Source organism: Mus musculus, chromosome 4 (assembly GCF_000001635.26).
Source record: "Mus musculus strain C57BL/6J chromosome 4, GRCm38.p6 C57BL/6J".
Lineage (NCBI taxonomy): Eukaryota > Metazoa > Chordata > Mammalia > Rodentia > Muridae > Mus > Mus musculus.
Window position 1 is genome coordinate 156,328,763 of NC_000070.6, and position 15,509 is coordinate 156,344,271.

The window sequence follows — 15,509 nt, forward strand, 5'->3', positions numbered from 1 at the left end:
CCTCAGCATTTTCCTTCTTTAAAGAATGGGTGGGATTGATATTATTTGGAGATACACTTTGCTGTGGATTAGTGTTGCTTCTTTGGTTGGTCTGTAAGCTTAAGGCCCAAACTAGGAGAGACAAGGTGGTTATTGCCCAGGCACTTGCAGCACTAGAACATGGTGCTTCCCCTGATATATGTTATCTATGCTTAAGCAATAGGTCGCTGGCCATTCAGCTCTTGCACCCCATGAGGCTAGTCTCATTGCATGGGATAGAGTGAGTGTGCTTCAGCAGCCCGAGAGAGTTGCACGGCTAAGCACTGCAGTAGAAGGGCTCTGCGGCATGTATGAGCCTATTCTAGGGAGACATGTCATCTTTCAAGAAGGTTGAGTGTCCAAGTGTCCTTCTCCCAGGAAAAACGACAAGGGACCAGACCAGGACCCCTCTGGGTGATGAGCCTGGGAGGAGGTTTTGTGTATGGCTCCTTTACCTGCACACTGGGGATTTGACCTCTATCTCCACTCTCATTAGAACGGGTGGCCTATTGCTCCTAAATAAAAGAAAAGGGGGAGATGTGGGGAGCCGCCCTCACATTCGCCATTACAAGATGGTGCTGACATCCTGTGTTCTAAGTAGTAAACAAATAATCTGCGCATGTGCCCGGGTAGTGCTCCACTCCATGTGCTCTGCCTTCCCCGTGACGACAACTCGGCCGATGGGCTGCAGCCAATCAGGGAGGGACACGTCCTAGGCGGAGGATAATTCTCCTTAAAAGGGATGGGGTTTTGCCATTCTCGCTCTGGCTCCTGAAGAAGTAAGCAATAAAGCTTTTGCCGCAGAAGATTCCGGTTGTCATGAGCGTGTTCTTTCCGATGGGAACAAAAGCTCGGGATACGTCTAAATCTGAGCAAACCCAAATTCAAGACCTGAATGTTTGACCTGTAGTCTTGTTTTAATGAGTATGGTATGGATCCCAGTCCATTGGTCATGTGCACCAAATGACTTCCAAAAGACTGCCACAGCCCAGGATGGCATTTCAGTAGCAGTCACAGCAGAGTGAAGAGTCAGCCTCCACGCACATTCCCAGTTAATTTGACATTGTATTATCACCCGCGTATATAACAATTATAGAATATGACAACAGGACAGTTAATTTACCCAATCTATAGATTTGCAAATGTACTGATACAATTTTACACTGAAATAGTCATAATTAAACAAAGAATGAAACAAATGTTTATTCATAGTAACAAAGATAGTTAAATAAATTCCATAGCAAGATTTTACTATCCAGTGACATACCAAACATTCCAAAAAATGGAGTTTAAGAGTCACTTTATTCAGTATGGATATTTTGAACAAAAATATAAGGTAGTTAAAAAAATTACAAATCAAACCCATGCTTCATCTTTGTCACTCATTGTAATCTAAACAAATTACATAAATTAGCTTAACAGCATACATCTATATTGTTGAAATGTAATCCAAGATAGGAATATTTCAAAACAAATGCCAAGTAGAAGTAAATGAAAAGTAGGAGGTATACGCTAACGTTAGCAATAAAATTCTATCACTTAAATGACACCTAAATTCTTTCCTTTGAGCAAAATATATGAAATTAGTCTCTAACTTCTTAATGAGGTGTGAACAAACATCAACCAAAGAAATGTTTAATCAAATGTCATTGACTGCCAGGGACTAATTATCAGGAAAGAGATCAGCATATCCGTGAATGTCTGCACAGGCACTGACATTGGACAGGATGGGTGTTGAATCTTTAAGAACCCATACATTTTTTTTAATTTAGCATAGTGACATGTTCTCCAGATGGCAGGAATCATGGGAAGTTTGAGGAGATTTTGTAAACATGAGTATCATACAATAGTATATGAACAACAGAGAGCATGGTCAGCTCCAGGCTCCATGTTGCATGTGAGACTGCCCTTCCCTAAACTAGACAATGTGTTACATAATGTTCCATGATTCAACTCAACATCTGAGTGATATGGAACTTTTATGACCTTTTAAACTTTTGTCACAGTAAATAAGTTCTGATTAAATCCACTGTGTTCGTACATAATGACTGTTGACACATGGTCTGGTATGAGCTATGCAGGAGAAGATTTTCCTTGGGATTTACGCTATGCACATGAATGCAGTCATGGCCCCTGAGGGTAGAAAACATGATCTCAAAACATGTTTTCAAAAATATGTTGATGAGAACTTTCCAGACCTCAGATGTAGAGCCTGAGGCCAGAATTTCCTATGTATCTAGGGAGCCTGACATAGGAGGAATGGAAAGGAACTGTGAATATAATACATGGATCTCCAGACAGCAGTAGCCTTAAAACAGACACATAGGTGCAACTGTGTGTGTGATGTTTTTCTACATCAGAAACGGATTTCACAACAGCTCCATCTTAGATCCTAGCAGACATGAAGAAGCTCTGTGCTTTCACGATTTCATTGTTGTTTCTGAAGTTTTCTCTCATCTTGTGCTGTTGGAGTGAACCAAGTTGCTTTTGGAGGATAAAGAATAGTGATGATAATGACGGAGATTTGCAAAGGGAATGTCATTTTTACCTTGGGGCAGCTGATACACCAGTTGAAGATAATTTTTATAGTTCACTTTTAAAATTTAGGTAAGTCATTATCTTTATTTCCTGTGTCAATGTCATTTGTGAGTAATATTTTGCTGTATACACAAACTGTGGGCTCTGCCCTCTTCCTCACCATGTAACTTTAAGAAACCCTGAAAATTAATTTTATAAATCACTAGTTTAATACTTTGAAATGTTTCACAGTTTAGTTTAGTTTTAATACATTATGCTCCAGTTCACAATGCTAGACAATGAGAAAGTCTAGATTTTCTCTTTTGAGTCTTTGTTGATAATATATATTGAAAGATATCTTTTCATCTGGCTTGAATTCACAATCCCCGCCTTTGTCAAGAACTCAATATGAAGAGACTGCATCACTGCCTATATTCAATTGTCTGCCAATGCCTCATGTATGATCATGCAACTAAATGCCTTCATAAAAGTGTTACCTAATTATGTTTTCCAGCAAATGAACATGCAATGTTTCATTGAAATATTTGTGTATATGTTGGTCTACTATACCTGGTTATATGTATAACATTACTTATATAATTGTGAATATACATATACTTTGCTTTATAAAATAGTCTTTAAATGAGCCTCATCCTGCAATTCTGGATTTGGTACTGAATGTGGTAAAAGAATACTAGTCTCATATTCTCTTAACAGAATAAACTTTTTATCCAATTACAAAAATGCACAGTAACAGAATAGGCTTATTATCACTATCAGATAGGTGGTCAATATTTCTATTAACTGCTCAATAAACTTATTATTGAGTAGTTAATATATAGTCACAATTCCTTTCCATTCATCCTATGTCAGGTGCCCTGGATTCATAGGGAAAATGTAGACTTTAATCTCTACATCTGAGGTCTGAAAACCTAAATCTAGGATAATCATTGTTCTTTTTGTGGAAAAGAACCTGCCCACAATGTGGCTATTAGGTCTGAGATCCATAGTGTGAGATGTTATCATTTGTGGCTGCAGATCATGAGGGAACGAGTGCTGAAACTTTTAGCTAATCAATGTGTCTTCGACTTCTTTCTTTCATAAACAAAGGTTTCCTGTACTTTTCTGTCTTTGGTTCTCATCCCATCTCTCATTAAATTTTTATGTCTGAGAATAAAGAAATATATTTTTCAATTGGTAGGCACAGTGCACTGTACACTTTGATAGTTATGGTTGCTTCACATTATTATCCTTCTGTGTTAGGTGAGTTGGAATTTCATTTATGATATATTCTTAATTTTCCAACACCTTATTGCAAAAAATGTGGAAATTCTCATTGATGACAATTTTTAAGCCATAATAATTTTTAAAATTACAAATGTATGAACTGTGTCAATATACTTTTCTGGATTAGAAAAAACTTTGTGCTAAACTCTTAATTAAAAAATATAAATTTTAGCAAAAGACTATGTTTGGTGTCTTTACTTCTGATGAGAGGCAATAGCGAATAATAACAGAGGAACTGACAACTGTGCTGAGGCAGAGAAGATCTCTGTGCTCAGACATCACTTAAAGGACCTCAAAGAATTAGGAAGACTGAGGTATTTAAAGAAATCTCACAAAATTTTTACAAAATAGAAATAGTAAAATCACATTAATGGTAAATTAACTTGATATGTACAAGACCCTAAAGGATAATATTCTGGTCATATGGTATATTGTATCATTGTATATATCTTGAAATGGATAAATAACATTCAATAAAATATATCTTAAAATAATTAGTCTGGCTGTGCGGTGGTGGCTCACGCCTTTAATCCCCGCACTAGGGAGGCAGACTTAGTATATCTCATATTACAAACTTTACAGCATTTGAAATTTTATATTTCAAACATCTCCGTTTATCATCACTATGCCTTCTTTTAGAATTGCAGCAAGTGAATATGAGTTTCTTCTCGTAATGTTTTTTGCTATCGATGAGATCAACAGGAATCCTTATCTTTTACCCAACATAACTTTGATGTTCTCCTTCATTGGTGGAAACTGTCAGGATTTATTGAGAGTTATGGACCAAGCATATACACAAATAAATGGACATATGAATTTTGTTAATTATTTCTGTTATTTAGATGATTCATGTGCCATAGGTCTTACAGGACCATCATGGAAAACTTCCTTAAAACTGGCAATGCACTCTTCGATGCCACTGGTAAGAACTTGTGACAATGAATGGGTTGCGAACATTAAATTGCATTTATAGGTGCCTACAAGAAAATGTGGAGAGAATGCATTTGTGAGTGTGCTGCTACACAAACACACACGCATACACACATATAATACACACACACACACACACACACACACACACATATATATGAATTTAAAAATCAGTTCATAGATGTACTGTGCAAACAGGTAAAACTGAGTTCTAGGTATTTCAGACTTGTCAGGAATAGTCTAGAATCTAATAGGAATGATGCATGACATGTATAGTACAATCTTACTGATCTTAACAGGAGTTCTGGAAGGTGGGTAGCATTACTTGTATATGAGTCCAATTATCCTAATAATCACATTCCTCACTGGAAGTTTCTTTCTCTCTTCTACATCCTTTAGGTTTTCTTTGGACCATTTAATCCTAACCTACGCGACCATGACCGGCTGCCCCATGTCCATCAGGTAGCCCCCAAGGACACACATTTGTCCCATGGCATGGTCTCCTTGATGTTTCACTTTAGATGGACTTGGATAGGAATGGTCATCTCAGATGATGACCAGGGTATTCAGTTTCTCTCAGATTTAAGAGAAGAAAGCCAAAGGCATGGGATCTGTTTAGCTTTTGTTAATATGATCCCAGAAAACATGCAGATATACATGACAAGGGCTACAATATATGATCAACAAATTATGACATCTTCAGCAAAGGTTGTTATCATTTATGGTGAAATGAACTCTACTCTAGAAGTAAGCTTTAGAAGATGGGAAGAGTTAGGTGCTCGGAGAATCTGGATCACAACCTCACAATGGGATGTCATCACAAATAAAAAAGACTTCACCCTTAATCTCTTCCATGGGACTATCACTTTTGCACACCACAGAGTTGAGATTCCTAAATTAAATAAATTCATGCAAACAATGAACACTGCCAAATACCCAGTAGATATTTCTCATACTATATTGGAGTGGAATTATTTTAATTGTTCAATATCTAAGAACAGCATTAGAATGCATCATATTACATTCAACAACACCTTGGAATGGACATCACTGCACAACTATGATATGGCGATGAGTGATGAAGGTTACAGTTTATATAATGCTGTTTATGCTGTGGCCCACACCTACCATGAATACATTTTTCAACAAGTAGAGTCTCAGAAAAAGGCAAAACCCAAAAGATATTTCACTGCTTGTCAGCAGGTAAAGTTTCTTACATTTCATTATGCTATGCTTAGACATATCAATGTGGTCTTTTCAATGGAACCAGAGTAACAACTATACATTTGTTAGAGATTATTCTCAGTGCAATGATTTCTGTACTGCAAAAGACCCTAATGATTCTTTTACATGGATGAACATCATGTACAAAGATAATATTTAATAGGAGATAATGCAATTTTATGAATATCAGTGAGTTTTGTGAAAAGGTGTCTCAACATTTCACCAAATGAGTTCAAAATTAAAATAGGAGCGAAGAGTTTTATCATAAAAGTCTTAAATGACTGAATATTCTTCTGAAAATAGTATCTCAAAAATTGATACATGGGCTGTGGTTAATAGTTATTCATGTAAATTAACACTTTACAAAAACATAAATGATTGACTTCCCATTTTATTAAGTTCATGTTCATTTTATATGTGTACACTGTATGTACATAAAATCCCACATTTTTATTTTCAAAATTTTCAGATATTCAGACTTCCCCTTCATTCTCACGTACAAGGCTTCATTTTTTAAAAGTATTTTGACAAACATGTTCGCACAGGCACACACACACACACACACACACACACACACACACACACACACACACACCGTGTTACTTGTTATCTGGTAATCATTTTTTTCTAGCACATCTTATCATCAAATATTAATATGAAGCATATAAATATTCAATTATCAATGAGGTATACTGTTTTTTTCTACACACGTTTATTTCAATACAGCTGTCTTTTCTGAAAATCATTAAGAAAATAGGGAAAAATCTCAACTTGGCATTACCTTTATTGATATGCATATGTAAGCATGAATCTCTTCTAGGTGTCTTCCTTGATGAAAACCAGGGTATTTATGAACCCTGTTGGAGAACTGGTGAACATGAAGCATAGGGAAAATCAGTGTACAGAGTATGATATTTTCATCATTTGGAATTTTCCACAAGGCCTTGGATTAAAAGTGAAAATAGGAAGCTATTTACCTTGTTTTCCACAGAGACAAAAACTTCATATATCTGATGATTTGGAATGGGCCAAGGGAGGAACATCAGTGGGTATACCATAAGTTTTATTTTTCAGGATATGTAGATTTTTAAATATGAGATTCTGTGTTTAAGACTAATTGCTACTCTTGCAAAAGACCATCCTCAGTTACAATCATCAAAATGTGATAACTCTCAACTGCATGTTAATCTGGGCATAGAAGGAGCAATGTCCTCTGGATTTCATGTTCAATAGCACCCATATGCCAATTCAACCACAGTACAGGAATAAATTTGATAAATTTATAATATAGTACATATTTACATATAATTAAAAATTTGTAACTATATGAAACCCATGAAAATTTCTGATTCTGTGTGAACTAATGTATAGCCTACTTAACTACAGTATGTATTCATTAACATAAATGTTTCTCCAGATTTAAGTGGTTTTTTTAAATTTATATGTTTTGGACTTAAAAAAATTATTTACATTTCAAATGTTATCCAACATCCTGTTTTCCCCTCCTCAGTGGATGACTGCCTTATCTGGCATCAGTAGGAGGGGAGTCCTTTAGTCATGTGAAGTCTTCATTCTCCCGCACAGGGGAATGCTAGGGTGGTGAGGCAGGAGTGGGTGGGTGGGTAAGCTCCTTCATAAGCACATGGGAGACAGGGGAAGGGATAGTGTGTTCAAGTTCTTTTACACTAAGGAAAATTTTATTAAATTTATGGGAGTCTTAACATATTTTGGTCATAGTCATCAAACTACTCCTCCTAGATTTACCCATTTCCCCTACCTTCTCCCTCCATACACCTCACTATTTTTTAATCTTTTTAGTTTTTTGTAATTTATAAATCATGAGAGAAAAGCAGGTGTCACACAAACATTCTTTTGGATTGATCAGTTTAGGAAGGAAAAAAAATTAAATTGCTACAACCTGAATGTTACATATATAATATTACATGATATAGTAAATTTTGTGTGACATTCAGTGCGTTGCAGGAAAATACAAAATAATAATGTGCCTGATACCTTCAAGTAACACAGAACTATAAGTCATATCAGAAGAATATATATAATCATATCTGTTAGTGTCACATGTATTGATCTATGGGTCATTATTCATATGACAAATACATGAAATACACAGACTCACATGCATATTATATAACATTTATGCACAGCCTCAGGTTCCCTCCTCCGTGTGTAGTGTGGCATGTACTGCTGGATTCAGGAAAATTTATCAAAAAGAAACAGCAGACTGCTGCTTTGATTGTGTTCAGTGCCCAGAAAATGAGATTTCCAACGAAACAGGTACATGCTTGCATGCAGAAGAAAAATTGCTGAATTTGAATACCTTCTCTTTCCAAGCTAGAAATATGAAATGGCCTAGACGTAAACTGAAGACCTAAAATCTCCATGAATGAGAACATAATCAGTTATATAATGTGAACTTCTTTTGGACCCAGAAAATAACTTCCAATATCTTCTTCAATCAAGGCATTTCTCTCACAATATGATGGTTACTGATTTTATATTATATAGAAAGCATTTAGGGGTACATACGTGTATAACATTTTAAAAAGAAATATTTAAATGTAATCTATGCATATGTTTATTTTTCTCTGATTCATTGTACATAGATACTTGACCACCTGATGTTTCCACAATCTTTCCCTCCATCATCCAGCTTACTCTGTGAAAAAGATCAGATGCTCAGGGTAACAGTTGTTGTTTAATGAAATATATTTTAATAGGTTTAATGGACAAAGGATTAAGTATTTCCTGTCAAAGAATTAGAAGAAGAGTGCAGGTTTCAATAATGCAACAAGAGATGGGATAGTGCTTAGCTAAGAATAGATGGATGAATATGAACATCCATGCCATGTAGCTTAAAAATGCATATTTGGGAAGATAGAGATGGTAAAACAATGAAAGAGACATGCAGAGGTCTATGAGGTCTAGAGCTTCAAGAATGAAAATATTCCTTTATACAAACAGTATTTGAATGAGGAATTGCATGTTCGGGTTCCTATGTTTAGATACAGACAAAGGCACAAACAACTGAACAAACAAAGCAAATGATGCATTTCATCAACTGGCAAAAATACTGATGTCTGCACACTCTACTTGTCTGTGAATAGTAGATTTATGTTTAGAGTAATTAAATAATCAGATTATTACTATTAATCATCTTATTTTTATTTTTATTTAATAAGATTTTTTTCTGTTCTACTTCCTATGTTGGTGTTTTGTTTGATGACAAAGATAGGATAATACAGAGCAATCTTAAGTTAGTGGTTCTACAGCAAAAAGGAATGGAATAGATGCTCAACACCAAATTATTTATTGATATTTCCTATGAATAATACAAATATAAAATAATTATATACATATTATGATATCTTATAAGGGTTTATTTTCATATGCCAGCAGATATGGAACAGTGTGTGAGGTGTCCAGATGATAAGTATGCCAACATAGAGCAAACCCACTGCCTCTCAAGAGCTGTATCATTTCTGGCTTATGAAGATCCATTGGGGATGGCTCTAGGCTGCATGGCACTGTCCTTCTCGGCCATCACAATTCTAGTCCTCGTCACATTTGTGAAACACAACGATACTCCCATTGTGAAGGCCAATAACCGCATTCTCAGCTACATCCTGCTCATCTCTCTCGTCTTCTGCTTTCTCTGCTCCCTGCTCTTCATTGGACCTCCCGACCAGGTCACCTGCATCTTGCAGCAGACCACATTTGGAGTATTTTTCACTGTGTCTGTTTCTACAGTGTTGGCCAAAACAATAACTGTGGTCATGGCTTTCAAGCTCACTACTCCAGGAAGAAGGATGAGAGGGATGATGATGACAGGGGCACCTAAGTTGGTCATTCCCATTTGTACCCTGATCCAACTTGTTCTCTGTGGAATCTGGTTGGTCACATCTCCTCCCTTTATTGACAGAGATATACAATCTGAGCATGGGAAGATTGTCATTCTTTGCAATAAAGGCTCAGTCATTGCCTTCCACGTCGTCCTGGGATACTTGGGCTCCTTGGCTCTGGGGAGCTTCACTTTGGCTTTCTTGGCTAGGAACCTTCCTGACACATTCAATGAAGCCAAGTTCCTAACTTTCAGCATGCTGGTGTTCTGCAGTGTCTGGATCACCTTCCTCCCTGTCTACCACAGCACCAGGGGGAGGGTCATGGTGGTTGTGGAGGTTTTCTCCATCTTGGCTTCTAGTGCAGGGTTGCTAATGTGTATCTTTGTCCCAAAGTGTTATGTTATTTTAATTAGACCAGATTCAAATATTATAAAGAAACATAAAGGTAAAGTGCTTAATTGAAACTTTCATGGTATGAAAATGTTAGATGATATTCAACTTATCTTATTCTTCATCTTAATAAAAGCAGTACTTCATCATATAAAAAATAAAGTAATATACAGATTTATACTTACAAACTGGACAGCAAACATGAATATGTTGAGAACTGGGATTCTCAATTGAGGAATGGCTACCAACATTTTGATCTGTGGTTTTGTGTTTAAGCCATGCACTTAATTAATGATTAACATGAGGTTACCCTACTGTCTGTGAACAGCGCCACCTCTAGGCATGCTGTCCTTGAGTTATAAGAAAGGGTACTGCATACACAATGGACATGAAGCCAGTAATCAACATTATTCCACTTGCTTTCATGGAGTTCTTACTTCCAAGTTCATGCCTTGACTTTATTCAATGTTCTATGACAAAGGTAGATAAATAAATAAACACTTTCCTCACATGTTTATTTTGGTCATGGTGTTTTTTCCAGCAACAAAATCTAAGAAATCACAAAATGGTAAATTGCCTCTGTTGGGATTTGTAAGATCATATATTTCTGATGTGATAAAATGCACTTATTTGAAAAGAGAGACAAGAGTGAATGTTAGCAGTGTGTGAAGCACTGTGTGAAGCACTGTGACACTATGCATATGACAATGCAGAAGCACTGAAATATGGAATAGCTTTAAAATATACAAGGTAGATGTTAAGAAAATCAGATAAATTATAAAGAAAAGTACATTTTATTTATTTAAATTAAGTGTTTTCTTCATTTACATTTCCAATGTTATCCCAAAAGTCCCCATACCCTCCCCTCCCCACTCCCCTATACACCCACTCCAACTTCTTGGCCCTTGCATTCACCTGTAGTGAGGCATATAAAGTTTGCAAGACCAATGGGCCTCTCTTTCCAAGGATGGCCTACTAGGCCATCTTCTGATACATATGCAGGTAGGGACACGAGCTCTGGGGTGTGTGTGGGGGGGTACTGGTTAGTTCATATTGTTGTTCAACCTATAGGGTTACAGATCCCTTTAGCTCCTTGGGTACTTTCTCTAGCTCCTCAATTGGGGGCCCTGTGATCCATGACTCTGAGCATCCAATTCATGGTGTAGTCTATCTGAGAGGTCACAGTTTTATCTATATGAGAGGTCATGGTGTGGGCTGAGAGGTCATGGTGTGGTCTACTGAGAGGTCATGATGTGGTCTATCTGAGAGCGCACAGTGTGGTTTATCTGAGAGGTCATGGTGTGGTCTATCTGAGAATTTATGGAGTGGTCTATCTGAGAGTTCATGGTGTGGTCTATATGAGAGTTTATGGTGTGGTCTCTCTGAGAGGTCCCGATTTTGTCTATATGAGATGTAATGGTATGGTCTATCTCAGAGATCAGGATGTCGTCTATCAGAGAGGTCACATTGTGGATTATCTGAGAGGTCAGGATGTGGTCTATCTGAGAGTTCCTGGTGTGGTCTATATGAGATGTAATAGAGTGGTCTATCTCAGAGGTCAGAATGTCGTCTATCTGAGAGGTCATTTTGTGGTCTATCTGAGAGGTCCTGGTGTGGTCTATCTGAGAGGTCATAGTGTGGTCTATCTGAGAGGTAAGGATGTGATCTATCTGAGAGGTCACAGTGTGGTCTATCTGAGAGGACAGGAGTCATCTATCTGAGAGGTCAGGAGTCGTCTGAGAGGTCACATTGTGGTCTATCTGAGAGGTCATGGAGTGGTCTATCTGAGAGGTCACAGTGTGGTCTATCTGAGATATCAGGATCGGGTCTAACTGAGAGGTGATTGTGTGGTCTATCTGAGAGATCATGGTGTGGTCTATCTGAGAGGTCCTGGTGTGGTCTCTCTGAGAGGTCATGGTGTGGTCTATCTGAGAGTTCATGGTGTTGTTATCTGAGAGGTAAGGATGTGGTCTATCTGAGAGGTTACAGTGTGGTCTATCTGGGAGGTCATTTTTTGGTTTATCTGAGAGGTCATTGTGTGGTCTATCTGAGATGTCCGGATCTGGTCTATCTGAGAGCTCACAGAGTAGTCTATATGAGAGATCACAGTGTGGTCTACTGAGAGATCATGATGTGTTTTATCTGAGAGGTCACAGTGTGGTCTATCTGAGAATACATGGTGTGGTCTATCTGAGAGTTTATGGTGTGGTCTATCTGAGAGTTTATGGTGTTGTCTATCCGAGAGGTCAGGATATGGTCTATCTGAGAGGTCATTTTGTGGTCTATATAAGAGGACATGGTGTGGTTTATCTGATTATTCAGGATGTGGTCTACCTGAGAGGTCATGGTTTGGTCTATCTGAGAGTTCAGGTTGTGGTCTAATTGAGTGGTCATTGTGCAGTCTATCTGAGAGGTCATGATTTTGGTCTAACTGAGAGTTAGGTGCGGTCTATCTCAGAGGTCATGGTGTGGTCTATCTGAGAGGTCATGGTGTGGTCTATCTGAGAGGTCACAGTGTGGTCTATCTGAGAGATCATGATGTGGTTTACCTGAGAAGTCAGGATGTGGTCTATCTGAGAGGTCACAGAGTGGTCTATCTCAGAGGTCATGGTGTGGTCTATCTCAGAGGTCATGGTGTGGTCTATCTGAGAGGTCATGGAGTGGTCTATCTGAGAGGTCATGGTGTGGTCTATCTGAGAGGTCATTGTTTGGTCTATCTGAGAGTTAGGTGTGGTCTATCTGAGAGTTAGGTGTGGTCTATCTGAGAGGTCACAGTGTGGTCTATCTGAGAGGTCACATGTGCTCTAAATGAGAGATTATGTTGTGGTCTATCTGAGAGGTCCTGGTGTGGTCTATATGAGAAGTCATGGTTTGGTCTATCTGAGAGTTCAGGTTGTGGTCTAATTGAGTGGTCATTGTGCAGTCTATCTGAGAGGTCATGATTTTGGTCTAACTGAGAGTTAGGTGCGGTCTATCTGAGAGGTCATGGTGTGGTCTATCTGAGAGGTCATGGAGTGGTCTATCTAAGAGGTCACTGTGTGGTCTATCAGAGAGGTCATGGTGTGGTATATCTGAGAGGTCACAGTGCTGTCTATCTGAGATCACATTATGGTCTATCTGAGAGCTCACAGTGTGGTCTATATCAGAGGTCACAGCGTGGTCTATCTGAGAGGTCACAGTGTGGTCTATCTGAGAGATCATGATGTGGTTTATCTGAGAAGTCAGGATGTGGTCTATCTGAGAGGACACAGTGTGGTCTATCTGAGAGTTCATGGTGTGGTCTATCTCAGAGGTCAGAATATGGTCTATCTGAGAGGTCATTTTGTGGTCTATCTGAAAGTTCAGGTGTGGTCTAATTGAGTGGTCTAGGTGTGGTCTATCTGAGAGTTCATGGTGTGGTCATTCTGAGAGTTCATTCTGTGGTCCTAATGATAGGTAATGATGTGGTCTATCTGAAAGTTCATGGTGTTGTCTATCTGAGCGTTCATGGTGTGGTCTATCTGCGAGTTCATGGTTTGGTCTATCTGAGAGTTAGGTGTGGTCTATCAGAAAGGTCACATTGTGGTCTATCTGAGACGTCATGGTCTGGTCTATCAGAGAGGTCATGGTTTGGTCTATCTGAGAGGTCATGGTGTGGTTTATTTGATTGCTCAGGATGTGGTCTATCTGAGAGGTCATAGAGTTCTCTATCAGAGAGTTCAGGTTGTGGTCTAATTGAGTGGTCATTTTGTGGTCTTACTGAGAGGTCACAGTTTGGTCTATCTGAGAGGTCATGGTGTGGTCTATCTGAGAGGTCATGGTGTGGTCTATCTGAGTGGTCATGGTGTGGTCTATCTCAGAGGTCAGGATATGGTCTATCTGAGAGGTCATGGTGTGGTCTATCTGAGAGGTCATTGTGAGGTCTATCTCAGAGGTCATGGTGTGGTCTCTCTGAGAGATCATGATGTGGTCTAGGAGAGAGGTCATGGTGTGGTGTATCTGAGATATGATGGTGTGCTCTATCTGAGAGATCATGGTGTGGACATTATGAGAGGTCATGTTGAGGTCTATCTGAGAGGTCACAGTGTGGTCTATCTGAGATCACATTATGGTCTATCTGAGAGTCCCAGAGTGGTCTATCTGAGAGCTCCCAGTATGTTCTATATCAGAGGTCAAAGCGTGGTCTATCTGAGAGGTCACGGTGTGGTCTATCTGAGAGGTCACAGTGTGGTCTATCTGAGAGATCATGATGTGGTCTATCTGAAAAGTCAGGATATGGGATATCTGAGAGGTCACAGTGTGGTCTATATCAGAGGTCATGGTGTGGTCTATCTGAGAGGTCATGCTGTGGTCTTAATGAGAGGTCATGGAGTGGTCTATCTGAGAGGTCATGGTTTGGTTGATCTGAGACTTAGGTGTAATCAATCTGAGAGGTCATAGTGTGGTCTACCTGAGAGGTCATGGTGAGGTCTATCTCAGAAATCATTGTGTGGTGTAATTGAGAGTTCACAGTAGTGTCTATCTGAGAGGTCAGGATGTGTTCTATCTGAGAGGTCATGGTGTGGTCTATCAGAGAAGTCATGGTATGGTCTATCTGAGAGGTCATGGCTTGGTCTATCTGACAGTTTATGGTGCGGTCTATCTGTGAGTTCATGGTGTGGTCTAATTGAGTGGTCTAGGTGTGGTCTATCTGAGAGGTCACAGTGTGGTCTATCTGAGAGGTCATGATTTGGTCTATCTGAGACTTAGGTGTGGTCTATCTGAGAGTTCACAGTGTGATCTATCTGAGAGGTCAGGGTGTGGTCTATCTGAGAGATCATGATGTGGTCTATCTGAGAGGTCCTGGTGTGGACTATATGAGAGGTCATGGTGTGGTCTATCTGAGAGGTCATGGTGTGGTCTATCTGAGAGGTCACAGTAAAGAACTTCTGCTGAAGTCCATTGTGTTCGTACATAATGGCTGTTGACTCATGGTCTGTGTGAGCCATGCAGCAGAAGATTTTCCTTGCGATGTATGCGATGCACATGAATGCAGTCATGGCACCCGAGGGTAGAAAACATGATCGCAAAACAGGTTTTCAAAAATATGTTGATGAAAACTTTTCAGACCTCAGATGTAGAGCCTGAGGCCAGAGTTTTCCCTTTGTATCTAGGGAGCCTGACATAGGAGGAATGGAAAGGAACTGTGAATATAATAAGATCTCCAGACAGCAGTAGCCTTAAAACAGACACATAGGTGCAACTGTGTGTGTGATGTTTTTCTACATCAGAAACGGATTTCACAGCAGCTCCATCTCAGATCCT

General features: G+C 38.8%; 1 protein-coding gene across 2 annotated transcripts; it reads left to right on the forward strand.

Moving 5' to 3' along the window:
- The first annotated feature begins 2,340 nt into the window (after positions 1-2,340).
- On the forward strand, positions 2,341-10,737 carry Vmn2r129 (vomeronasal 2, receptor, pseudogene 159). 2 transcript variants are annotated; one of them, NR_038052.2, is made up of 4 exons: positions 2,341-2,625; positions 5,152-5,955; positions 8,142-8,271; positions 9,394-10,737. NR_038052.2 is itself a non-coding variant. In NM_001384510.1 (4 exons), exons 1-4 carry the CDS (start codon positions 2,420-2,422, stop codon positions 9,409-9,411), a joined length of 1,311 nt encoding a protein of 436 aa, NP_001371439.1. In that variant the 5' UTR covers positions 2,341-2,419; the 3' UTR covers positions 9,412-10,737. The 2 variants fall into 2 exon arrangements, 1 of the variants encoding a protein (NP_001371439.1); NM_001384510.1 differs by lacking the exon at positions 8,142-8,271 and adding an exon at positions 4,462-4,744.
- Positions 10,738-15,509: the final 4,772 nt, after the last annotated feature.